General features: G+C 38.1%; 3 protein-coding genes across 4 annotated transcripts; 2 read left to right on the forward strand and 1 right to left on the reverse strand.

Moving 5' to 3' along the window:
• Positions 1-354: 354 nt before the first annotated feature.
• LOC114357098 (UDP-glucuronosyltransferase 2B15-like) lies at positions 355-7892 on the reverse strand. Of its 2 annotated transcripts, none has more exons than XM_028310564.1 (9): positions 7874-7892; positions 5868-6023; positions 4913-5000; positions 4256-4442; positions 3609-3806; positions 3043-3265; positions 1705-1924; positions 1266-1485; positions 355-690 (listed from the first exon to the last, which is right to left on the reverse strand). In XM_028310564.1, exons 2-9 carry the CDS (start codon positions 6018-6020, stop codon positions 417-419), a joined length of 1563 nt encoding a protein of 520 aa, XP_028166365.1. In that variant the 5' UTR covers positions 6021-6023; positions 7874-7892; the 3' UTR covers positions 355-416. The 2 variants fall into 2 exon arrangements, with proteins under 2 accessions (XP_028166365.1, XP_028166364.1); XM_028310563.1 differs by lacking the exon at positions 7874-7892 and adding an exon at positions 7393-7615.
• On the forward strand, positions 7686-16620 carry LOC114357096 (UDP-glucuronosyltransferase-like). The gene is made up of 8 exons (XM_028310554.1): positions 7686-7825; positions 10387-10477; positions 10846-11038; positions 11647-11841; positions 14258-14477; positions 15152-15371; positions 15657-15876; positions 16234-16620. Exons 3-8 carry the CDS (start codon positions 10872-10874, stop codon positions 16502-16504), a joined length of 1293 nt encoding a protein of 430 aa, XP_028166355.1. The 5' UTR covers positions 7686-7825; positions 10387-10477; positions 10846-10871; the 3' UTR covers positions 16505-16620.
• Positions 16621-17466: 846 nt separating this feature from the next.
• On the forward strand, positions 17467-24699 carry LOC114357099 (UDP-glucuronosyltransferase 2B15-like). The gene is made up of 8 exons (XM_028310565.1): positions 17467-17755; positions 18056-18149; positions 18284-18476; positions 18728-18922; positions 22041-22263; positions 22568-22787; positions 23825-24044; positions 24435-24699. Exons 1-8 carry the CDS (start codon positions 17609-17611, stop codon positions 24697-24699), a joined length of 1557 nt encoding a protein of 518 aa, XP_028166366.1. The 5' UTR covers positions 17467-17608.
• Positions 24700-25234: the final 535 nt, after the last annotated feature.

Here is a 25234-nt window from a genome sequence, read left to right on the forward strand (position 1 = left end):
CACAGAGGCACATCTGTGCACAGAGGTGTTAGGATCAACTTTAAAGGGGGTTATTTATTGGCCATAACATTTTTATCTTAGGTTTAACAAATTTTTAAACTTCATCGCAATGTTTTAACATATTTTAAGTAAAACTTCCTCGATTTTTGTTAAGATTGAAGCAAGGATCACTCAATCCACATGCACATGTTCATTTCAAAGATGTTTAGGATTATGATTTTATTCTGACACGGTGAAGGAACTCCATGGAACAGTTCCTTGGATTTGATTGGTTTTTTTAGGCTGTGATTGAAAAAAGTAAACAATAAAACAGTTTATCTTGTAAACAACAATATCTTACATTATTTATTGTACAATAATTTATCATTTCACAATATCACCATCATAAGAATATCACGAATATGTAAATATAATTATCACTTATTCTTCTTCTCACTGCTTACTTTCTTTTTCCTACAACTATTGCACAGACGCTTCACAATTAATCTAAGTGCAATAATAACTACAACTACTAAGGCTGCTAGGTCCAGGTACATTTTCTGGTAGAAGGGCACGTTTAAAGCGGGAGACCGCAGGTGGGGGGCGCCACCAGTCTTGATGACGTGCTCCACCCAGTGCACTAATTCGCCGCCAGGGGGCGTTGGACGGTCGTGGTAGATCAGGGACAGCTCCTTCGCTTTGGTCATGTAGCTGAAAAAAGAAGAATTAAATAAGTAAGTTCCAACATCATATGATTATAGAAGAAATTGACTAACAGTAGGTACAACCTAACCGCCGAAACTTTAAACTTTGCTTTCAAAGTTAGTTTTCTGATCTACGTAAATTTATACTAAATGATTATTTATCGGTGTAATCGAAATCTACGTGGACAAAGTTGCAAGAAAATGTAGTTTATTTTACGATGCCAAAAACTACGATATGTATAATGACTAAAATTCAGCCATGTGATTAATCTTCCGCACTAATGTTTTCCAAAGGGCAAGAGTAAGAAAAAAAGTTTTAGTGACAAGGGTAACAACAATGTTAACAGCATCGTTTGTGTTTCGGCAGTTAGAGGTAAGATAGCCAGTTCCTCCGTGGTTGAGGATTCTGGGTGAAGCTCGCTTCCACCTTTGGCCTGATCATCACTTACCATCAGGTGAGATACAGGCCAAGAGCTTCTTCGTTGTGGAAAAATAATATATCTACTCAGCCTTAAGGTTATCCTCCTCTTCAACCTTTCTCCGACACCAGACATCAGAATAAAGCTATTTAAGTCGCCTTACCTTGGATTGGAAAGGACGTCGTTAATAGCGATCTTCAAATCATCAGCCATTGTATAAGAAAGGTCTACTCTCTTCCCCAAGCCTTTCTTTCCAATTCGCTCCACGTTGAGGAACTGATCGGCGAATACTGGAATCCCAACTGTGGGCTTCCCGAAATGGACTGCTTCAGTGTACGAAAGGAGACCGCCGTGCGTTATAAACAGGATGCAGTTTGGATGCGCTGAAAATAAGAAATAACTTTATTAATATTTTATGTAGCAAAATAATTACCAGCTTCACCCACCAAATAACTCATTTATCTTAGGCCTTAGAACCCTAATTTCCAAAAAAGTTAATAAATAAAGTTTGATGGTATTTAGTTTCCTACTTCTCCTTGTTAGATGCTGTTTTCTAAGCTTCTTGCATAATATTTTTTTTACAAAAGCATTAAACTACTTACAAAGGATAGCAGGTTGCGGCGCCCATTTCACTATGTGCACATTTTTGGGCAAATCTGTCAGGACTTCTTCGAACTTCCACAAGACCGTCTGCTTGAGTCCAGAAAACATTTTGAGGAGACTCCTCTTGAGTTCCTCTGGCATGTCCTTACTCTTTATATTGGATCCCATGCTGAAGTATATTACGCCATTTTTAGCATTATCTAGCAGATTTTTTAGATCCTAAAAATGAAAACAGTGTAACAAATAGGGTTTCTGATTTCTCGACCTATTTTTTTTCTCGAGTTTCGGGAATTCTCGAGGCCAAAGTCTCGAGTTTTCTCGGGTCTCGAGTCTTTTAATTAAAATTGTTGAAATCGATTGAAATTTGCTAAAAACACAGGTTTTTTTAAATCTAATACACAAAAAAACAAAAACCCAACTACGTAAAAATGAACTGAAAATATAGGAACAAGACAAAGTGTTCACAAATGCAGTCGAAGGAATCAATGACTATTTTTTTTGTTGGTGATAAGTAGTGGGTGATAAGCCGTGTGGTGACGGCAGAATAGAATACATTTGTCACCAACCCCTACTCTTCCCGCGGAGGAGGCTCATAGTCCAGCAGTGGACTGTAAAGGGCTGTTGATGATGATGATGATGATAAGTGTTTGATGCTTCCGGCTGCATTTGTGAACACTGTCTTGTTTTTATCTTCTCAGTTCATTTTTACCCAGTTGGGTTTTTTTTTTAATAATATTTTTATTTTAATCTTTTAGTTAAAGAAAATACATTTTGCAAGCTATTTAAAAACCCTTTGTTTTGATACCCCACTCGATAGGTTTGAGATATTTTTTAATACATATTATAGCGCCAAAAATCGGCCATGTTAATATATTTACAGTTAAAACAAATCTAACGATAGTCTTTAGTGACACTCGCCGGACTGAGAGGAATCGATTGACGTGCGAATCATAAAAATCGACCCCGAAGTTTGGTCTCTATAGTGCTTCAAAAAACATACATACATAGGCTGTTAAACACATTATCACTCCTTTGCGTCACGCAGTAGGGTAAAAAAGGAAAGACTAGACCAGTCTAAAAGAAACGTTAACCTATTAAATAATTAAAATCTTACTTTTGTCTAAGAAAATAGGCTTTCAAGAATATTAAAGCTTCAAATTCGAGACTCGAGAATTCTCGAGCTCCGGTAATTTTTTTCTCGTCTCGAATGAAGCCAAATTTCTCGAGTTTTCTCGAGTTCGAGAAAGCTCGAGCAGAAACCCTAGTAACAAAATTAGTTACTTGAAATTCTCTCTCGATATCTCATTTACAATTAATTCATGTATCAAGAAACTTGCCTCGGGTAGCGGTTTGAAATTAGTGTCAATATGATATCCACCAATGGGTTTGTAGTTCTGCGGCAGCCTGGTGGCCTGGCCCAAGGATACGTGCGAGTTGCCCAAAACCAGCGACACGTTGTACCTCACTTCTTCGTATGTGAGGACAGGACGGCCCTTCTTCTTAAGAAGAGGCACGTACAATTCGTCGTACGCTGCTTGCTCGTAATATCTGACTAAGACCCTAAAAAGTACATTGTAAGACATGATGAGAGAAGCTTAACAATATTCAGAACTAGCGGCCGCCCGCGACTTCGTACGCGTGGACCCCTTTTACCACCTTCATCATCATCATTAACATCTCAGCCATAGGATGTCCACTGCTGAACATAGGCCTCCCCCAAATGCCCCCAATGCTTTCCACCACGTTTACCCCCTTAGGGGTTGAATTTTGCAAAATCCCGTCTTAGTGAGCACCTACGTTCTAAAAGGACCCCAATTCAAAATTATAGACTCCTAGCACTTGCAGTTTCATAGATTTCGTGATAAGTGAGTGAGTCAGTCATCTTTCGCTTTTTTTTACTTACACATCTTTCAACACAACATTTGCGACGGACAGTAACAATTCCTTCGCGCGCTCCACAAAGTTGTATGGAGGAATAGTAGTGGAGAATAGGCCAGGGTTGTAAGCTGGGTTCAAACTGTCGTCGATCAATGACAGGATTGTGGAGTGAGGCTCAACAGTTGATACCCAGATGAAGGGACAGCCGTAGAAAGCCGCGAGCCTGAAAATAGTAAGAGGTTTTGTTGAGTACAAAATAGCAACTTGATAGGTAGTAGGTACTAGGTAGGTATATTATGTACTGTAGAATCATTGTGTTCTGGTTCACTGGTTCCCAGTTTTGTTAGGAAATGGAGGTATGAATCAATCGTTATTTCCGAATAAAAGTAAAAGTAGAGTTTAAGGCATGATTGAGCAAATGTAGATCTAGTTATAGAAGATTCAATTCTCACATAAGGTATAAAGACGAAGCTCATCAGAATAGCGCATATTACAACTATACAGGGTGTTGTTCCAAAAGTAGTGTTGAAGAGAGTTTTAAGAGATGAGAAAATCTTAACTCGAAATATATCAAAAATGGCGGAACAAATATAGGGTGATTCAGGGTGCTCTACCTCTGGGCTTCTGTATAAGATGTGCCAGTGTTTAGTGTGTCGTAATCTGTACACTCACCCAGTGTAGAGTTCGCACACCATCCACTCAGCCACCACCACGTCGAAGGTCTGTTGAGGATCATTCAGTATCTTCTGCATGTTCTCATTCTGTATAGCCCTCTGATGCGTCCCAATGGTGAAATCGAAGAATTTGTTCGGATCAAACGCGCTCTGCTCCTTGTTCAATATGTCCTTGAGGTTCATCTCTGTTGGGAAAAAACATGGAAACTTAAAAAGTCGTAAAACCGGGTCTCCAGCGCGTGTTTTGCCCTACACAATCAACAAGAACATCTCAACATTCAACATTTTTTGTAGGCAATTTTGTTGATTGTTGTGAAGGGTAAAATACACGCTGGATACCCGGCTCAATATCCTGTTCTTGTCTAACAACATTTTGATAAGCCTTGGTGGTGAGGTGACTAAAGATAAGATATTACTAGTTAATCCGACAACTATTCTTAAGTAGAACAATTAGTCATTTTATACAAATTAGGCAATCGCAAACGGAATAATACCAGTAAGCAACGGAAAGGGTATACAGGAATTCGTACAAAGGTTCCGAAATTGAGCCACTATGCGGCGTATGATTGTGCCCGCCATAAGGGTAGCCTTATGGCGGGCAGAATATGACCTTATAAAGATTACAGGAAGATTAATAAGAAGGTAAAATAATTACTAGGCATGGCTGCATCGTCGACTGAGACATCTATCTGCTTCAACTTCGGATTCTTGCTGTCTTTCGGGAAAGGAGTGACGTAAGTGACCTGAAATTTTAACAATTGTTTTTCAAAGTAACTACGAGTAAGTAACAGACGACATCAATGTGCATCTGTGGCAGCGTTGCCAGACGTCCCGATTTTGGCGGGACGTCCCGATTTTTAAATCAAATTTAAATGTCCCGCGCGGGACAGGCTCGGTCCCGCTTTTCGGAGAGAGACACTCACTTCACCAGACTATTGTTTGAAACGCCATATTATTCTAAAGAATATTTTTTTTATTCTAAAGACGAATTTAACGATAGAGTAAATCTAATTTAAAATATTATTTTTTTGTTAAAATACATTTTCTATGGCTACTTTTGCTATCTATTGTCACGTAAACGTAATTTTAAGTCAAATAAAAAGATAAATAATTAAAAACCTTTGAGTAGGTATATACGTTTTTTTACTATGTCCCGCTTCTGACGGAAGAATCCCGCTATTTTCACTCAAAAAGTACCTAAGTCCCGACTTGGCGAAAAAAAAAAACTGGCAACGCTGATCTGTGGTAATAGATAACATAGTCAGATTTTCTGGCAAATGTACCAGATCCCATGATTCGTCATAGTAATCATCATTTTCAGCCATGGGACGTCCACTGCTGAACATAGGCTTCCCCCAATGATTTCCACAATGGCCGTCAGTGTCAGTAATTTATGAAGTTTGGACCCACGGTTATGGGATGAAAAATCTGCTGTTCTATACGAGTACAAGAAGTTTATATGGATTCAACCAAAATGTTAGAGGATATCCACGTCATCCAAATGAGTAAAGAAATGTGGCCTGCTTCCAAGTGCCTTCACAAGGTTGTCAGTCTACCGAGTTGGAGACCTGTTTATTATAATAGGATTTATTATTATCATAAGCAAAAACCTCATGTCCAGCATTCAGCAGATGCCGCACCACGCCATCTCCCAGGATGCCGTGGCTCGGGCCTGGTAGAGGGAACACCACCAGGATTTTGTACGCCTCGCTGATACTCAAGCATAGAGCTGCACTTAGCAGGAATTTTCCTAAAAGATTCATTATCTGAAAAAGATTAAGAAAACTTGTGTGAAGATCGACTAGATCGTTCCATCGGAGTAAATACAAATGAGTAGGTGATCTTCATAGAAACGCACGGGCGCGGTTTGTATGTGAGCGCACCAATAGGTACGTATGCGGCGCGCACGCACACACTGACAAAATTTAGCGGGGATTAGCGGGGAGCCAGTCGTGGTTGCGCTGAATTTTGTCAGTGTGTGCGTGCGCGCCACATACGTATATTGGCGCGTTCACATACAAACCGCGCTCGGTGCGGTTCTATGAAAATGACCTATCCATTTGTATTTACTCTGGTTCCATTCACGAAGACGCGCCTAAATTATCCATGGTGCACACGCACACTTGGATTGCTCGGATCAAACTCCCCGCACCTCGCGCTTTCCTCGACCAAAAATTGCTGGGGCGCGTCTTCGTGGATGAAACGATCTGTACTAGGATGGTCGTACCCATGGGGCAGAGAAGGGCAGCTGCCCCTGGAAATCTCTCAGAAAATGTATGAACCCGCCTAATCATTAATTAAAGTGTAAACGGGGCCTTTTGAATAAACCACATATAGTAACTATTCATAAGAATGAGTTTATTAGCTATCCAATTGTTCTCGATTGCATCTGTATAGAAACACCCACCCACGTGAACGCAGGCTCTGTAATAGTCAACTGACGAAAGAATGATTGTATCAAATGAAATAAATAATGGATGAGTAACTATATCGATGAACTTATCAAAATTTTTGCGAATAGTATACAAGATAAAATTCGCGCATTCAGATTTCATAGAAGTTATTTTTCCCACATAGGTAAGTACGAGTTATTTTATAATACCGACCGGCCTTTGACCGAGACCTTGAGCGATGTAAAGTCGAGGAAAATGATGATGACATCAAATGACAATATTTGTTTCTCAATTTGCCCTATTCAAAGTAGGTACGCGTCGATGCCTTATGCGGTTGTTAGCAACAATATTAAAATTATCTATCTTCTTTATTCTATATTTTTACTGTTTACTTAATCACTACACTTAAAAAATAAAGAAAAAAAAACATGTAAACGTACTCTACATCCTTATAAAATTATAGCAACTAAAAAAAAAAGAAAACAATGAAGCCAAAAGGGGTAAGATTATACCTAAAATGTAATTAGGCCTAACTATTGTAGCTATGCATTAGGAGGATAACCTACTACTTAGGTACATTTAAGTTACACCTGTAGGACGACGAGTAAGAACTGTATGAATCCCATTAATGTATTAAAAAGACCCATGATGTACTTTGTACCAAAATGATGCAATAAAACATTATGAATTACTTACTAAAAAGTAACCTACGCTTAATAAATTTTAATAGCAACTAACTTACATAAATACAAAACACGACGCGTTGATGAGAATACTTTGTTTTACATAATAATCCTAAAATATCATCACTTCACACTTCAACACAATCGACACCCAACAAACATTAGTCACAATCCTTTATTACCGATTCTTTTTGAACTTTTTTAATCAAAGTTACTGATAACCAAATTCTTATCACGACAGCTGTGAACACGCGTGTTTTGTACACCACGCACAGCAACGCACTATCTACTAAAGATATAAACCTTGATTGCTATGATTGTCTGATTGTACCGTAGCAAGGTTACGGCACGTTACGGCGAGTCAACCAACGTAAATTCCCCATAATTGAAGTTAAACTACGATTCAAACGAAAATTTGACAATCTACCAGTTTTAAAGATAACATTTAGCTACAAGGTTTTATGTGACTACACTTTCAGATTGCTGAACAAAGTACGTATCTATGATAGATAAAAACATAATAATAATATAGGTACTTACAGTTAATGTGTAGATATTATTGTTCAATTGTAAAATTGGTCTAGTGTGTCCTAGTCAGTTTAGGTATTTCTTTATCTAAATTAGCTTGTTTTTAAAGATATACGACGATATACATACGACAAAATACCGCTACGGTTTGGGAAAGACATATTTTTCACGTGAAACATTAGTCTTCAAGTTAAAAACTCACACACTCCTAAAAATATTTCTTCCATGCAGTTTGACACACTGTTGTGCGTCAACGACTAGGTCGCGGGTTCGATAACCGCAATTTACATTTACAAATATTTTTATCTATGTATAAATGTAAGTAATAGTAATAAGTATTCGGGACTAAATGGCGCAGTGTAAATGTCCATCATATTTTATTTAAAAATTTTCAATTTACATGTTTTACAAAAACATTAATATGTTTTTTACATCTTTCGTCATAATCCTTCTCACTTGTTAGCTACATAGATAGGCAGCAACTGAGAACTCGCAGAGAATGCCCAAAAAACTCGCAGAGAATGCATTAAGTTCTACTTAAGTACCAATTCTATGACAATAAAGATAAATTCTATGAAAATAAAATATACAGATTTCAATAAATTGCCCCATCTTTACTGAAACTCAAGGGATAGGACATCTCATTTATCATTATCATTCATTATTTCATCAATTGAAAATTATTCATTCATACTTGAATATTTTTTTTATACATAAATAATTTTTATACCTGAAATTGACTATTAATTGTCTATTAAAACTGACTATTTAATATTAATTGTGCAAACTGCACGAAGAATGCACAAAAAAAAACTACTCCAGACGGCGCTATGCTCGCTCGCGCAGTGGTCCTATGCTTGGTGTGCGCGGGCGCAAGTGCGCTGCGTCTGCTGTTGGTGTTCCCGGTACCGGGGCCCAGCCACGCCATCCTGGCTGGGGGGCTCAGCAAGCACTTGATTGGGGCTGGACATGAGGTTAGATTGGTTTATTAAATTTTATTATGAAGAGTCGCATCTCAATCTAAATTTTAAGTAACTTGAAAAATCAAATACTTACCCCTTTACAAGTGGAGTGGAGGCCACGTGGCCAAGTGGAGGCGTGAGACGTCCACCGGGTACACTCCACCCAAAAGGTGGACCAACGACCTTATAAAGGTAGCAGGAAGGTGCTGGATGCAGGCCGCTACCAACCGGGCGATATAAAAATCTTTGGGGGAAGAGGCCTATGTTCAGCAGTGGACATCCTGTGGCTAAAAGCCTGATATAATCACGATGATTACAAGTAGCACTTTTTAATCGCTCCGAAAATCAATTTCCTTCACGGAGGGAGTGATGTAACTCCATCTTTCGAAACCTCAACTGTCAAGTTTTGCCACTTGTAAGGAGGCTGGGCAGGTCAATGTAATATCGCGATGATTTAAATTTCAGAATTTGAGACTTCAGAGTCTCTTCGCTCTGGAGTTTGAAATTACCCTTTTCAGTGCACTTTATGACACGTTTTGATATAGCTTGCCCTACTACCACTCGACATCAACATCTACTTTTATCGGCGGGTGCTGAAAAGGGTGAAGAAACTCGGTCAATGAACAATATTGAAAAGTTGAATGTGATTTAATTTTTCAGTATTGTGCAGTTAAAAGTTTTGAATATTCATTCAAGAATTTTTAACTAAATCTTTAAAAAAATCATTTTATGATAAAACTTACTATAACTTACTTATTTAATTTTACCATACATACTGGTACCTACCTACCTTGAGCAAAAAAATCGTGCACAGTTTTCATTTCACGACCATGTTTATGCTCGCGGACCCACGATAAATCTAATAAAATCATTGGAAAATACACGACGGCACGCCTAAAGGTTCAGCACTAGTATTATATTATCTGTGGTTCAGCCAAACCAACGAGATCAGCCGGCGTGCAGCGATGGCGATCAGACTTTAAAAAAAAGCATTGATCGCCATCGCTGCACGCCGGCTGATCGCGTGTGATCGCGTTGGTTTGGCCGAACCTTTAAAAGTATTCACCGCCATTGCTGCACGCCGGCTGATCGCGTTGGTTTGGGTGAACCTTAAGTCCTAAGCAAAGCTTGTACTCGTACTAAAGCTTGGTCCGTGAGCACGTAGAATCCCGTCCATTGACCCCAAGCTACCCATCCTTATCGCTCGCGCGTAGTCATATTGCTGTCGCGACTGTGCGACGCGCGCCCGCAGTGAGTGTGCGAGCGCGACAGCAACATAATTACGTGCGAGCGACAAGGATGGGCAGCTTGGGGTCATTGGACGGGATTCTACGTGCTCACGGACCAGGCTTTATAAGTAGGCACCTACCGATTAATAAATTGGTAATAAGGCGAATTGAATGATATAAGGCATTCTCTGCCAGTTAACCTTCGAGCTTTGAGTTTAATGCTGTACCGCACACGAGCAGTAATTATATATATATTTAGATTAGGTACCAATTATTTAATTTAAATATTTTAAGGTGAAATACATAAATATTGTTATTAGATACGTATTTTCAGATCACATGCATCACCCCGCTCCCAAGCAAAACCACCTCGAAGAGCCTCCGTCAAGTCGATGTTTCAACAAACTTCCAACTCGTCCCATTTGGTAATTATATTCATATTTATGCTTTTTTCTCTTATCCAAATTGGTCATAAATTGCTATGTAGGTACAGTCAGCGTCGTGACACCCACAGAGGCCAAAAAGTTGATAATACAACCTTATACCATTAGTAACAAAGACGTTGCGAACTTTTTGGCTACTTTGGGTGTCACGAACTTTTTGACGCTGATTATACCTACTTATGTACAGCAACAGCAACAATATAACTATTACGTTTTTTTGCACAATAGTTGTAGTACCTTGGTATTGCAGTTAGGTACCTACCACACAAGTTGCCACGTTTTTTTGCTTGATGTGATATCGTCAGAGACTTATGAGAAACTACTGATGACGCATTGCTGTTGTTTTTCAGGAGATGTCCTTCAACTCAAGAAGATAATGTCAAAGGAAATAAATATGAAAGATTTGGCGTTCATAAAATCGCTGATGATTTCTCTCGCCAATGCCACTCTGACCAATCCAAACGTCAAGAGGCTGATGGAAGACCCGGCTGAACGCTTCGACGCTGTCATTGCTGAGTGGATGTACACTGAACTTTTCGCTGGGTAACTCCTGCTCCTACTAATATGACAAACTAGCTGCCGCCCGCGACTTCGTATGCGGGACTCTGCTTTGCCCCCTTAGAGGTTGAATTTTGCAAAATCCCGCCTTAGTGAGCACCTACGTTCTAAAAGGAACCCCCATGCAATTTGAGGCTCCTAGCACTTCTAGTTTCTGAGTAACGCAGCGCAAATGAAAATGTAAGAGAAGTTGCTTATAAAAGTTTTACCAATCTGCAGATAGTTTTAGCCTATAACCACAGAATACATGCTATAATTACTGCAACCTTTAAAATGATGACATCACATGTAGGTTAATATCGCTCTAACACCTTTAGTTCAGTATATTCACATCCATTTAATTAGTTAAGAAAGTGGTTAATCCTTTACCTTTAACTCAGTAAGTAAGTAGGTATTTTAAATCCTTAATTCAATGACACGATAGCCAAACGGTGAAGGGGTCGGACTGGCCGACTCGTGATCCGGGGATCGCGGGTTCGGTACTTCGGTCCCCGCCGCTGCTCGACTATTGAGGTGAGCTCACTCGTGCACAGAAGCATGCTAATTTTTGTAATAACAAATTACTATTAAATCTTTTCAAAAAATGATTGCAGATTCGCAGCCGTCTTCAACTGCCCCCTAATCTGGTTTTCCTCCATGGACCCCCAAGCTCTGGTCCTTCGTCTGATCGACGGGACCCCCAGCCCGGCATACTTCGCCGACCCAATGTCTGCAGAACACCCTCCTTTTGACTTCGGGCAGAGAATAAATGGACTCTGGCTTCTTTTTCGAAGGATGAAGCTGGAATGGTAAGGAAATACTTTACTCTCTTACTAGCGGCCGTCCGCGACTTCGTACGCGTGGATCCCGTTTTATCCCCTTAGAGGTGGAGATTCGTAAAATCCGTTCTTAGTGAGCACCTACGCTCTAAAAGGAACCTCCGTGCATTTGAGACTCCTAGCACTTGTAGTTTCTGAAATTTGAGTGAGTTAGTCAGTGACCTTTCGCTTTTAGCATAGCAATTAGCGTCTTAAATCACGTGTTCTTTTGCTTACTTAATAAGACTGGAAGTGATTTGCAAAGGTTTTCTTTATATAACGTTGCAACACAGATCTCTATTATAGTGGACATGGTGAAACCATTTGCGCCATGTTTAATGACTACTTTCAATCGGCATTTGAACCCAGAACTTGTGGCTTGACTTCATCCACTCTTTTGGAGAGTCAGGGTGCAGTATCCGTTGGCTCCATTGAGCTCTCTCCCGAGCTTGTCGAGAAGTACTTGAAAGGGCTAGATATAAATAAGGGTAGTGGCCCGGATAATTTGCCTCCTTTCTTCCTTAGAATGTGTCATCGCTACCTTGCTCTTCCGATTTATTTACTTTTTGACTTATCGTTAAAAACGGGTGAAATGCCTAGTAGATGGAAGCAGTCCTTTGTCGTTCCTGTCTTTAAATCCGGCAATAAACATAATATTCAGGATTATAGGCCAATCTCTAAATTATGTACAATTGCCAAATTGTTTGAGAAAATTATTTATGACGCCATATTTCCGAGTCTGAGGCCCATCCTCGCCGACCAGCAGCATGGGTTTATTAACAAGAGGTCTACTGAGTCGAACCTTTGCGAGTTGGTTCATTTCGTTGCAAAGTCAATGGATCAGGGATTTCAGGTGGATGTCGTGTATACCGACTATTCTAAGGCATTTGATAAAATCTCACACCCTATTTTAATCCGTAAGCTTGGTTTAGTCGGTATACACGGTGACCTTCTTCGTTGGATCACCTCATATTTACGTGATCGATCTCAGGCTGTTACTGTCAAGGGTCATGTGTCATCATTTGTGCCGGTCTCCTCGGGAGTGCCACAGGGTTCTCATCTCGGTCCATTACTGTTCAACGTATTTATAAATGACATCGTTCATATTTTTAGCAATAGTAACGTATTAATATATGCTGATGATATGAAAATCTTTAGGAGAGTTAAATCTATAACTGATTGCTTGCTTTTACAAAATGATCTTGAAGCTTTGTCTCGGTATTGTTTAAGCAATTGTCTTAACCTGAATATTAAGAAATGCAATGTCATTACTTTCACGCGGAAGAAAAGTCCCATCGTTTTTGATTACTCAGTGAACGACAATATAATCAAGCGCGTGAATGAAGTGAGGGATTTGGGTGTTTACCTCGATGCTAAGATGTCCTTTTGTTGCCATTTGGATGCTATATCGGCCAAGGCTTATCGTATGCTGGGATTTGTTTTGAGAACTGGAAAGGAATTTAAGAATTGTTCTACGCTTGTTCTGCTGTTTAATTCTTATGTGCGTTCTATTTTGGAATATGGATCTGCAGTTTGGAATCCTCACTATCAGAAATATATCAATATGTTGGATCGTATCCGAAATAAATTTATTAAACACCTTCATTTTAGATGTTCTAACAGAGGTACTTGTTCTCACATGGAATCTGTACCCTCACTCACTGACCGTCGCATTGAAAGAGACCAGATATTCCTATTCAAATTGCTGCACAATTTAATTGACTCTCCTTATCTTTTAAGTGAAATATATCTCCGTTGCCCCCGGCTTAGTGCCCGTAATAGGTGTCTTTTTGATGTGCCCCTTTGTAGGACTAATTATGCTTTCAACACCTTTCTGCCTCGCGCTTGCCGTTGCTACAACAAACAATTCCAAGAATTAGACATACTTGGGTCTAATTTAAGTAAGTTTAAAAAACAAATCCGGGATTTGTCTTGTGGCAACTAAATTGCGAGCGTCGGGTGATGTTTGCAGTTCGCTCCTTTATTAATTAGGTAGTTGATACTTTTTCTTTTGTCACTTTGTTTACTTTTTTTTATATAAGTTTATATTTTTCACAACAAAAATTTAGTCTTAATGGTTTGCCCAACTTTATGTGTATATTTAACTGTGGAAACTTAATTGGTTTATGTGTTTTCTCACTGCACCTAAGTTAAATTATATTGTAACTGTATGTTTCCCAAAAATAAATAAATAAATAAATAAATAAAATAGCTGCGTTTATGAGGTATCGAAGTTCTTTGATTTTACCCAAATGAGCTGACGATGACGTAGTCTGAAGTACTCGTATACAAACTACAGTTTATTTTGATTTAGTTATATGTACTCACCACAAACCAAACTAGGATCTATTGAACAAAATCGAAGATAATAATTAGAGTTTTGAATTTGTATTTCTTTTCGTTGTAGGTCTACAAGAAGCATTGAAGACTCAATTTACAACTCGGAGTATGGACCAGCAGCGGCCATAAGAGGTATCACCCTTCCCTCCCTGACGGTGATGAGGTACAACGCTTCCCTCATGCTGGGGAACTCCCACATATCCATGGGACAGTCCATCAGTCTGCCGCAAAACTATAAAGAAATACTGGGGTACCACATAGCGGATAAGGTGCAGCCGTTGCCTGATGTAAGAATGTAGGTTTTATTGCACCGATTGTTGAAAAAGTTTGGAACATACAGAGTGTGGCGTAAATAGTGGTCCAAAGCAAAAGGGTCGATACACTGTACACTGAGGTACCACATACCAGTATTTAAAAATTCAAACAGTAAAGGTAAAGTCAACCGTTTTGCTAGTAGTGAGTATTGAATTTCGAAACAAACTTGTTTATTTAAATTCAGTTTGTGAAAAAGTGATTGGAATACTTAGTTATACATAAATGTAATCAATATTGTAACGCAAAGTATGAATTAAAAAAAAAAACAATCTTGAATGTTTTTTTTTTATACTGGTATGTGGCACTTCAGTGTATGGACCGATTGGACCCCTTTGTTTCATATCTGACAATAGTAACTGAGTTTCTTGCGCTGCTTCTTCTCAGCACTAGCCCATATCTGTCCTGAAGCAGTGGTAGGGTTGGGAGTTGGGGTGCTCTTTGAAAGTCTACTTGCATAAATAAACGATTTAATTTGATTTGATACGTCTCGCGCAGTTATAATGCCTGTAATCATGTAATTTTACAGCACTTTTTAAACTTGAAGTTAAAATTTATCGACAAGCACACCTTAAAAATTATTAGGTGCCTAGGTCGTAGGTATTGGTAGGCCATAACTATTGGTTTTATCTTTCGCCTCTTATTTTAGAATATCAAAAAGATATTGGACGGTGCGAAACACGGCGTGATATATTTCAGCATGGGGTCCATGCTAAAAAGCACAACGTTCCCCGAAGCGCTGAAGAGGGAACTTCTAGACATGTTCCGAGGCTTCAAACAGACTGTTCTCTGGAAATTCGAGGACGTACCACCAAAATTGCCTGTGAACGTCCATGTTGTGAAGTGGGCTCCACAGCAAGACGTTTTGGGTAAGATTATTGGTTTAATTACTTACTTTAATTTACTTAATTTTACGAGTAGATGTTGAATTTATCAATGAGTAGGCTAGGTTAGGTACTAACGTAGGTTCATATTTTAATTTAATTTGAATCGAACCTTTCACTTGCCGGGCGACTACTCTCACACTGAGCTACTCGTACTTACACATTGGGAGAAATTAGAGCTTATGTATTTAAAAATTACTTTGGGATGCGATTCCTCCTAACGCTAGAAAATTTTAAAAACTACTTATTATAATCAACCTTTTTCTTCAGCTCACCCCAATTGTGTGCTGTTCATCACCCACGGAGGTCTCCTGTCCATCACCGAGACCATACACCACGCGGTCCCCATCATAGGGATCCCGATGTTCGCAGACCAGTTCCTGAACATCAATCGCGCGGTCAGAAAGGGGTTCGGGATCAAGGTCAGCCTGGACTGGGATTTGACGAAGAATTTGAAGTCGGCTATTGAAGAAATACTGCGGAACTCTAGGTAAATAAGTGCCCTTTTCTAATGAAAACTGTCTGTCTGTAAACTACAAAACTACTGGACGGATTCTCATGCGGTTTTCATCAATAGATCTAAATGATTCATGGGGAAGGTTTGGTAATATAATTTGTCAAAGAGAAAAACAATATAGTTTTTATCCAGGTTTTTGAAAGAGGGACGTGCGCGATAGTCTTTCTGTGGCAGACCGTTCACGCAGTTGAAGCTACTATTATTGTTCAACCACACCGACTATGTATTCGTAGATTCGCGGCTTTTGTTTATTTTACTTTTAATTATTCGGGCCTTTCAAAATCTTCACCATCTTCACAGATTTATTAAAGTTGTCAATCTTTTTTCCAGCTACCAAGAGAAAGTGAAGGAGGTTTCATTTGTCTACCACCACCGACCAACGCCACCTGGTGCAGAACTAGTGCACTGGGTAGAACACGTGGTCAAAACCCGCGGGGCACTTCATCTGAGGTCTCCAGCACTGAACGTAGCGTTCTACCAGAAGATGTACCTAGATCTGGTAGCAGTAGTGGTGGTAGTTCTTGTAGTGGTAGTAAAAGTTGTAAAGAGTATTCTGAAGTTGAAGAAAGGAAGTGAGAAATCGAAGGAGAAACAGAGATGATTTAGGATTTAATTTACATAATTATAAGAGTTTTTTAACTATCTTAAGTAGTTCTGGGCCAAGAACAATCCAATTCTAAAAATATTAATCACTAACATGGTTGGTATAGAATTATAGGTAAATATTGTTAGACACGATGAAATAAAAAACGTTATTTTTTATATTTTGGTTTTTAATTAATTTAACATACTACTTATACCTATTTCTTTTTAATTTATTTATCTATATGATTTTTAACATGTTTTTGACCCTAGATTAACACCGTGATAGTGATTTTATAATAATCTATATTTTGAGTTACGCACAGTCATAATGACAACGTAAGAAATAACTTTTAATCTATCACGTAAGTTATTAATTAAAAATATATTTTATCATCATGCAAATTAGGTAAGTCATTAATTTTATTAAATGTATCAGTTGACGGAAGCTGGGGATACCGGGGAAAATAAATCCAACTATTTTCGCATGCAAGAGGACTCCCTAACTTTAGGCATCCGAGTCCGATGGCAATGGTGAAGTTTACAGTACAGAAAAGTTCTCGAGTGGCGACCACGAGCCGGAAGACGTAGTGTGGGCAGGCCTCCCACTAGGTGAACCGACGATCTGGTGAAGGTCGCGGGAGGTGCCTGGATGCGGGCGGCTCAGGACCGGTCTTTGTGGAAAACCTTGGGAGAGGCTTTTGTCCAACAGTGGACGTCATTCGGCTGAAACGAACGAACAGTAGGCCTACATTGAATGATATGAAGTTATCAAATTAAAATTATCATTTAAGTTTCGATTTGTATCACCTTCAGAAGAAAATAACTCGATTCTTTCATCTGTATTATGTTCGATAATCATCTGTATTGTTTGCATAAATATTTGACAAATGTAGGTACACAGGTGTTTTGTGAACCGACTATTAAATACAAATCATTTTAAATTGTCCAGTGTTGCTGTGTCACCCCGCTATCCTCTACACGAGAAGTCATTTATCATAATTAACGTAGTTAGTCAAGTAGGTACATGAACTGGCACTTTTTCAGTCAGTGTTCAGTCAGTGATCAGTGCAGATTCCGTTCCGAGATCGGTGTATTTATTTTAGTTTAAATAGCTATCAGAATGGTTAAACTAACAAATCTTTCGCTCCTTTTAATGCTAAGTTTTTCAAGTGCGTACAAAATACTAGTGGTGTTTCCGTACCCAGGCAAAAGCCATACAATCTTGGGTGAAGGATTTGTGAAACATCTCGTGAAGGCTGGACATGAGGTAAATTATCTAGACTTTGTTTTTAAGTATCAAGATGGTAATTTATTTGTACAATGATAATAATAAGAGAATTATGGAATATTTGTAGATTAAATAGAGGTAATATCTGAAGTAACGATCTATTTTTAAATGATAATAAAATAAATGCATTATCTGGCTGGGCATACAATGTTAGTATGTAGACATTCTAAAAGATATACTATAATGTATTATTTAATTTGTAGTGGAATATCAGAGTAAGTAACAACAATTTAACTTAGCTTAAAATGGCTTAGTTTTAGTATATTTTTTTTTCTTCAGATCACTTACATCACTCCAATACCGATAAAGAATCCACCTAAAGGCCTTCGGCAAATTGATGTATCAAGCAATAAAGAGATATTTGAAGTAATGTGTAAGTTTTATAATATCACAGAGTATAGAATAGTTATTAAATAAAAATTGTCGGGGTTCCTCTTGCTTCGTAGTTTTCGTGTTTAGAAAAGCAGTCACGCTTTGTCCAAAACTAAAAATAACTTGTTATTTCAGCACATGTATTGAGTTTTGAAATGGTGCTAAAAAAAGAAATCGATTTAACGGATATGAGATCATTGGTGAGAATCGTATATGACATAGCCAACCAAACATTATGGAACGACAACGTGCAGAAGTTGATGCATGACCCCAATGAAGAGTTTGACCTGGTGATCGCAGAGTGGCTGTATACGGAACTTTATTGTGGGTAAGGGCCTAATTAAGTCATCATGGAAATGTATAATATTGCTTTAATAACCCTTATTTAATTAAAAACCGTTGATCGTTATCAAATCAATTAAAGCTTTGTGCAAAGTTATGTCTTCAAGGCCTATTTTTGTCGATAATGTATCGACAAAATTTATAGAACCACATAACAATTTAGAATGTTTCTGTTTTGCAGCCTTTGATCCATATGTCCATCCTTTGACTTAATTAATACCATGTAATTTTTTACAGATTCGCAGCCGTCTTCAACTGCCCATTCATATGGTCGTCTTCCATGGACCCCCATGGGTTAGTCTTAGAACTGATCGACGAGCACCCAAACCCGGCCTACACAACCAACCACGTATCATCTTTTGAGGCACCCTTCACCTTTTTACAGCGGGTCGAAGAACTGTGGGGAATTATTTACATGAAGTATGTAAAATGGTATGTAATAGTGCTCTTGAATTTTGATCCTATTTTATAGGTACAATGTAACCTGAAGACTTGGGACTGATTTATAAGAGGTTCATTATAATACCCATGCCGGGACTTTTTGTTTGTCTGCTGATCGCGATTTACCGAAGATATTGTTTATGTACAGAAGACGGCACGTTAAGCTAAATACTGTGGGATCTTATTATCTTGTATTTACGGGCGATATTGCAACAAAAATGTATGGTCTAACGTGCTGTCATCTGTAGGTACATATTATGAAGATAAGTAGATAACTATGTATGCAGATAGGTATTGTACTGTCTAAAAATGAGCTATCGCAAGTAAAAATACGGAACCCTAACTAGTTAAAATAAATTCCAACGGTCTCATCCATACACGTCACAAGTCTTATTTTTTAATGGATTTTGATAACAATTTGAAGCTTTATGACGAAATATTTTAGCATGTGAATGCTCTGCTCTGCTAATCGCCAGGTCAGGTCGTTAACGTTACGATAAGTTTAATTATCTGGGTCATAAAGGAAGTAGTCGCTTGTTCATTTTTTATCAATTAGTAGACGAGCTAATCAGCAATACAGTCTGGGCATATTTTCATGACGAGTCAGAAAAGAATGGACTTTGAGCTGGAGATACTTACTGGAATTATATTTTTTACCCCTAATACGCTTCAATGCAGGAATTACATATCATTTTCATCATGACGAGGTCATTTTACTCTGTACTGCAGAATCACGATTCTTTCTAATTCGAATGAAGGAGGCTATAATGAAGGATTTCCTGCTGGGTTGGGGAGGCAACGCAGGAGTGCCAATTAAAATATTGCCCTACTCCTCTGCCTGAAGACGGAGAGTCAAAACAAATTTCATGAAAGCTGCTTCTCATAGTTTACTTAGATACGTGATCAAGCTACAAGACAAGAATATTCTTTTTCCGCCTATGCTATTTTCACAATACCTATAGGTAACATTTAACAAGCAGTTACTATCTAACGCCTACTTGAAATGATTGATAATTTGATAGACAGTAACAAGTACTTATTCTTATGCTAATGTACCTACTCTAATTATGATGACATAATAAAACTGATAATAATTAAAAGAATGAACACGTGCTTAATTAGAAACAAATAGAAATGTTTTCTAGAAAATTCAGAAAAAGTAGAGTTTTGGAATAAATTGAAATTTTATACAGGGTGTTAGGTAAATGGGTATATGAGCCGACACTAGCCCATGTTAACATGGGCATATAAATGGTACGGCGAAGTCAGAAATTTGATATCACCATTTATTTATTTTTTAATTTTCATACAAAATAAATTTTATAAAATCCGATTTGTATGAAAAATAAATTAATTAAAATGAAGATATAAATTTTCGGACTTCACCATACCATTTATATGCCCATGTTAACATGGGCTAGTGTCGGCTCATATACCCATTTACCTAACACCCTGTAGATAAAGTCTACTTTCTTAACCCTTACACGCTTATAACTATTCCAAACCATAAAATTCTTTTTTCTTTAGTTATATCTATTTATTTTAGTCTAATTTAACATAAAAGTAGTACAGAAAATATAAGTGCTATGTATTTCAGTGTTTTTCAGTCGGGGACACATATGTCCCTATATGCGTTAAGGTATACATTCCCTCATATATTGAAAATAAAATACTTCGACATCAAATTTAATCAATAAGCTTATTTTTAATATTTATAATAAGAAATTTAAAATAGATAGCATCATATCTAACGTATTTTTATATTTGATCCTCATCTCATCATAGACTTCTTTCTTGAAGTTAGACCTACCTAACTAAACTGTTTGTTTCAAGAACAACTTTGAGTGTAGAGTCTCCAGCGTGCAGAGGAGTGCGTGTAACACGGATATTTGACATAATTGTTTCGTGTTGTCCATGTTTATTTTGAATCCCATTTATTGAAAGCCTGTACTGAGGCCATAGAGCATTGATTCTAGGTCTTCCAAGGTCTCAGCCGTGCCGTGACTACAACGTTGAATCTTACTTGGGGGGACAACATCCGAGAGGTTTCGCGACATCTTTTTACCCAAAATACCGCAGTGTCTCAGGACCTTTGACTGAAAGTCTTTGACCAATGTGTGTTGGCTTGGCGGCGATGACGCACGGAACGGAGACGTGTTCCTTCACTATGGGCCTTATGAGAAGGCTCAAAGTCACCCAAAGGGTAATGAGGAAGTCCGCAGGAGACTCAAAGTAACAGACATAGCTCGCATAATTACCAAACTATCGCGGCAATGGGCAGGGCACATAGCTCGCAGAAGTGATGGCCGTTTGGCAGAAAATTTCTCAAGTGGCGCCCACGTATAGGAAGACGCAGTGTGGCAGGCCTCATGTTCCTGTGCTGCTCATGTACATTCATGTATACGAGCAGCACAGGAACGATTGTTGTGAAAATCCCCAGGAAAGCCTCTGTCCAGCAGTAGACACCCTTTCATCAGGGAGGAAACCATCCTCGTTGTCACTATTTTCAGTCATTATGACTTCTAAAATTCGTCTTTCCTGAGCGAAATTTCTTCAAGTCGATTTGAAGACAAATGATTTACAAAAAATATGTATGAATTATAAATAAAACATCAATATAAACATACAAATTATAACGAGGCAAACAATATCCTTAGTAAGAACCAAGTTGCCTTTGACGCACATAGGGACACCCGTGTCCCAATACAGATTTTCACATAATATTCATTATACATACGAAGAAAATGGAAAATATGTAATAAAACGATAATTATACTTATTAGTGAATGTAAATCGGAAGAAAAGTAATGGCCAAACAGCCGCTAAGTAATATTAAAATATTTTTTAATTTTGACGTCTAACGAATTTTTTTTTCACATTTTCTGCCAGTATTTTTTTACACAAGGAAGCGCGTTTTTCATTATTTACAGCGCATAATCATAAAAGATAATAATAAAATTTAAGAATATTAAACTACAAAGGGTTTAACTTAACTAGTATTACTGTAAATCGTAAAAACTATGCGGGGACAAATGTGTCCCATATGCGTGAAAGGGTTAAATCGTTTTGCCAAAATCCACCTAATTAGATTGAATTTTTTCATTTACAGGGCCTATTTAAACGATCACGAAAACCAAATCTTCCGAGAAGGGTATGGCCCAGCGGTAACTAAAAGAGGTCGAAAGCTTCCCTCGCTCTACGAAGTCAGCCATAACGCTTCCCTAATGTTTGGGAATTCGCACTTCTCTTCTGGTAGACCTGTGAGGCTGCCGCAAAACTATATCCCGATAGCTGGATATCATATCGATGACGAGGTCAAACCATTGCCAAAGGTAAGGGGTAAAACGTTTTATAGTTATTAACCTACACTGGGATAGTACACTACCATAGGTAATGCGTCTACGAGTATTTTTTTACCAATAACGTCAAATCGCTTTGTACAAAAAACGGTCCAAAGTATAATTTGGGACCTTGAGGACCGTAGTTACAGAACAATGCTGCATAATGTGCGCCTTAAAAACTCCAGTGTAAACACTTAAACAAATACATTGTAAAACCTTAAAAGGCAGGCATAATGAAACGTTGCCCAACCGCTATTTAAACTCGAGAATGTATTAAAATTTTTTATAAATACAGGATATACAAGACATAATGGATAGCGCGCAACATGGCGTCATATACTTCAGCATGGGATCCATGATCAAGAGCAGCTCCATGCCTGATGGAATAAAGCAAGGGTTCCTGAAAATGTTCGGCAGCCTCAAGCAAACTGTCATCTGGAAGTTCGAGGAAGTACTGCCTAATCTACCTAAGAATGTGCACATACTGAAATGGGCTCCACAGCAAGGCATATTAGGTACTAGCTTTTGCCCGCGGCTTCACCCGCGTGAAATTTAGTTTCTCACAGATCGTCATAAATTATAGCCTATATGTTATTCTGGGTTATAAACAATAACGCTGTAAAGTTTCATCAAAATCCATTCAGTAGTTTTTGCGTGAAAGAGTAACAAACATCCAGACATCCAAACTTTCGCATTTATAATATTAAGTAGGATAGTAGGAAGTAGGATTTACGTTTATTAATATGCAAGGCAATGGTTGATTGTATTGCTTTGAGACCTTATGGCCAATGTTTTTACCTATTGAATGCTTACTATTTTATTAGTCACAAGCTTGCCAAGTTCCTTGGCCTTGCGTGCCGACGAAAGAAGTTAGAAAGTTAAAAATGCTTAGTAAAACAAAAATGAACGTTTCGAGTTCGAGCTCGAAACGTAAAAAAATCCGTCCTCGTCTTGAACTCGGAAAGTTTTTCGTACCTACTAGTGGTACTGGTTACCGTTCGTTCACAATAAAGTAACCGCGTAAATATGTGGATGTTTACACTTTTTAACGCATTCTGCAAGAGTTTGAACATGGCTGCATGAATACAACGTGCTCTTTTTGATTTCCTGGAACTCTAGGGTATTAATAAGACCACTTCAAAGAATGGAATGGCATTACATTTTTTGTTAAATTCAAAAAAATTTTTCGACTTATTTTTTCATACGAAATTATTTAAAAACTTTATTTTTCACTGAAATAATTCATAATTTACACATACTTATCAATAAAAAGTTTGCACACCAAGACTAGGTGTCAATTTTGAAAAAGAAAAAAAATAGATTGATGCTAACAATCTAAATCAACTAGGTATCTTCTAAATCTAGAATCCACAATATCTTCAAAAATATGCTTTTAGAAACACATATTCCTAAGACTCTTTAACTAGTTTTTATTTATAGAATATAAGTTACCCCTAAAATTTCCGGAAAACAAAAGGAGCACGTTGTATAAAGTTAGCTAACAAAAGCGTTTTAGTTTCACAGATAACAATTTTATTTTGATGTATTCCAGCTCACCCAAACTGCAAACTATTCATCTCCCACGGCGGCCTGCTCTCGACCTCCGAGGCCCTCCACTACGGCGTGCCCATCATTGGGATACCTATGTTTGCAGACCAGTTTATGAATGTAGACCGCGCCATAAAGAAAGGCTTTGCTCTAAGGGTCAATATCGCAGAAGATATGACCGACCACTTGAAAGCTGCTATTGAGGAGATTTTGGGGAACCCTAAGTAAGTTTAAATTTTATTGAAGAGTCGGGATAGTTTTAAAAGTACCTATTCATTGCAATTGCCTTTATGAACATAATAATATATCTTACTCGTATATAAAAGCGAAAGGTCACTGAATGACTGACTGACTGACTCACTCACTCATCACAAAATCTCAGAAACTACAAGTGCTAGGAGTCTCAGATTTTGCATGGGGGTTCCTTTTAGATCGTAGGTGCTCACTAAGAACACAGTTAAGAACGGATTTTACGAAACTCCACCGCTAAGGGGGTAAAACGGGGTCCACGCGTACGAAGTCGCGGGCGGCCGCTAGTGAACAGATAATGACATGCGTCATAGAATGTTTTTTTTTCGGTTCTTCCATATTTTTATTTATTATTTTGTTGACAGATACCGTGAACGGATGAAGGAACTGTCGTTCATCTACTACCATCGCACTGCGAAGCCTGGACAGGAGATTCTGCACTGGGTGGACCACGTCGTCAAGACAAGAGGTGCCTTACACCTTCGTTCCCCAGCGCTGGGCGTGCCTTTCTATCAGAAGATATACCTTGATCTGCTAGCTTTAATAATTGTAGCAACTACCCTACTGTATTTAATAGTGAAAAGACTGATTTCTAAAAGTGTAATGACTAAGAAAGTTAAAAAGAATTAAACTATAATGAGTATTTTCTTTTTCATTTTTAGAAGTCTAATATGATTTCTAGGCATAGCTGGGCACCGTTAATCAAATAGTTAACTTCGTTAATCGTTAAACCGTTAATAAAAAAATTAACTTCGTTAAACGTTAAAACGTTACATTTAGCAAGATTTAACGCAAGTTAACGTTAATCGTTAATCCGTTAATACATTATAATAAAACGAAAAAAATAATAATTTCGAAAGCTTGTATCGCGCATGGAATTTATTCCTTTTTTATGTTTGCGCTACAAGCTGTCGAAATTATTTGAACCTTGCATACAATTATTTTTTTCGTTTTGGCACAGAATAATAATAAGTACTACGTACAGAAGTTTTACTTCGCGAAGGTATTTAAAAAAATGTATGCTCAATGTCATTAACAATATGGTGTAATTTAGCCTGTCTCAAGAGTCAAGCACCATTTTGTTAACAAACGTCAGTGATCGGCACTGCGCCGAAGCTATAGGGCTGACTTCGGTAAAATGATGTGACGTGAGGTGCCAAACTGC

Source organism: Ostrinia furnacalis, unplaced genomic scaffold (assembly GCF_004193835.3).
Source record: "Ostrinia furnacalis isolate ACB-3 unplaced genomic scaffold, ASM419383v2 OfSCF3022, whole genome shotgun sequence".
NCBI lineage: Eukaryota > Metazoa > Arthropoda > Insecta > Lepidoptera > Crambidae > Ostrinia > Ostrinia furnacalis.

Coding starts and splice junctions, on each gene's coding strand:
- LOC114357098 (XM_028310564.1), bottom strand. CDS start 6,020: ATGAATCTTTTAGGAAAATTCCTGCTAAGTGCAGCTCTATGCTTGAGT. Junction 4,443..4,912: donor CGACGATGCAGCCATGCCTA/GTAATTATTTTA, acceptor TTTTCCCAACAG/AGATGAACCTCAAGGACATA. Junction 1,925..3,042: donor ATTTCAAACCGCTACCCGAG/GCAAGTTTCTTG, acceptor TTTCATTTTTAG/GATCTAAAAAATCTGCTAGA.
- LOC114357096 (XM_028310554.1), top strand. CDS start 10,872: ATGTCAAAGGAAATAAATATGAAAGATTTGGCGTTCATAAAATCGCTG. Junction 11,842..14,257: donor CGAAGGATGAAGCTGGAATG/GTAAGGAAATAC, acceptor TTTTCGTTGTAG/GTCTACAAGAAGCATTGAAG. Junction 14,478..15,151: donor AGGTGCAGCCGTTGCCTGAT/GTAAGAATGTAG, acceptor CTCTTATTTTAG/AATATCAAAAAGATATTGGA.
- LOC114357099 (XM_028310565.1), top strand. CDS start 17,609: ATGGTTAAACTAACAAATCTTTCGCTCCTTTTAATGCTAAGTTTTTCA. Junction 18,150..18,283: donor AGAGATATTTGAAGTAATGT/GTAAGTTTTATA, acceptor TTGTTATTTCAG/CACATGTATTGAGTTTTGAA. Junction 24,045..24,434: donor GAGATTTTGGGGAACCCTAA/GTAAGTTTAAAT, acceptor TTTTGTTGACAG/ATACCGTGAACGGATGAAGG.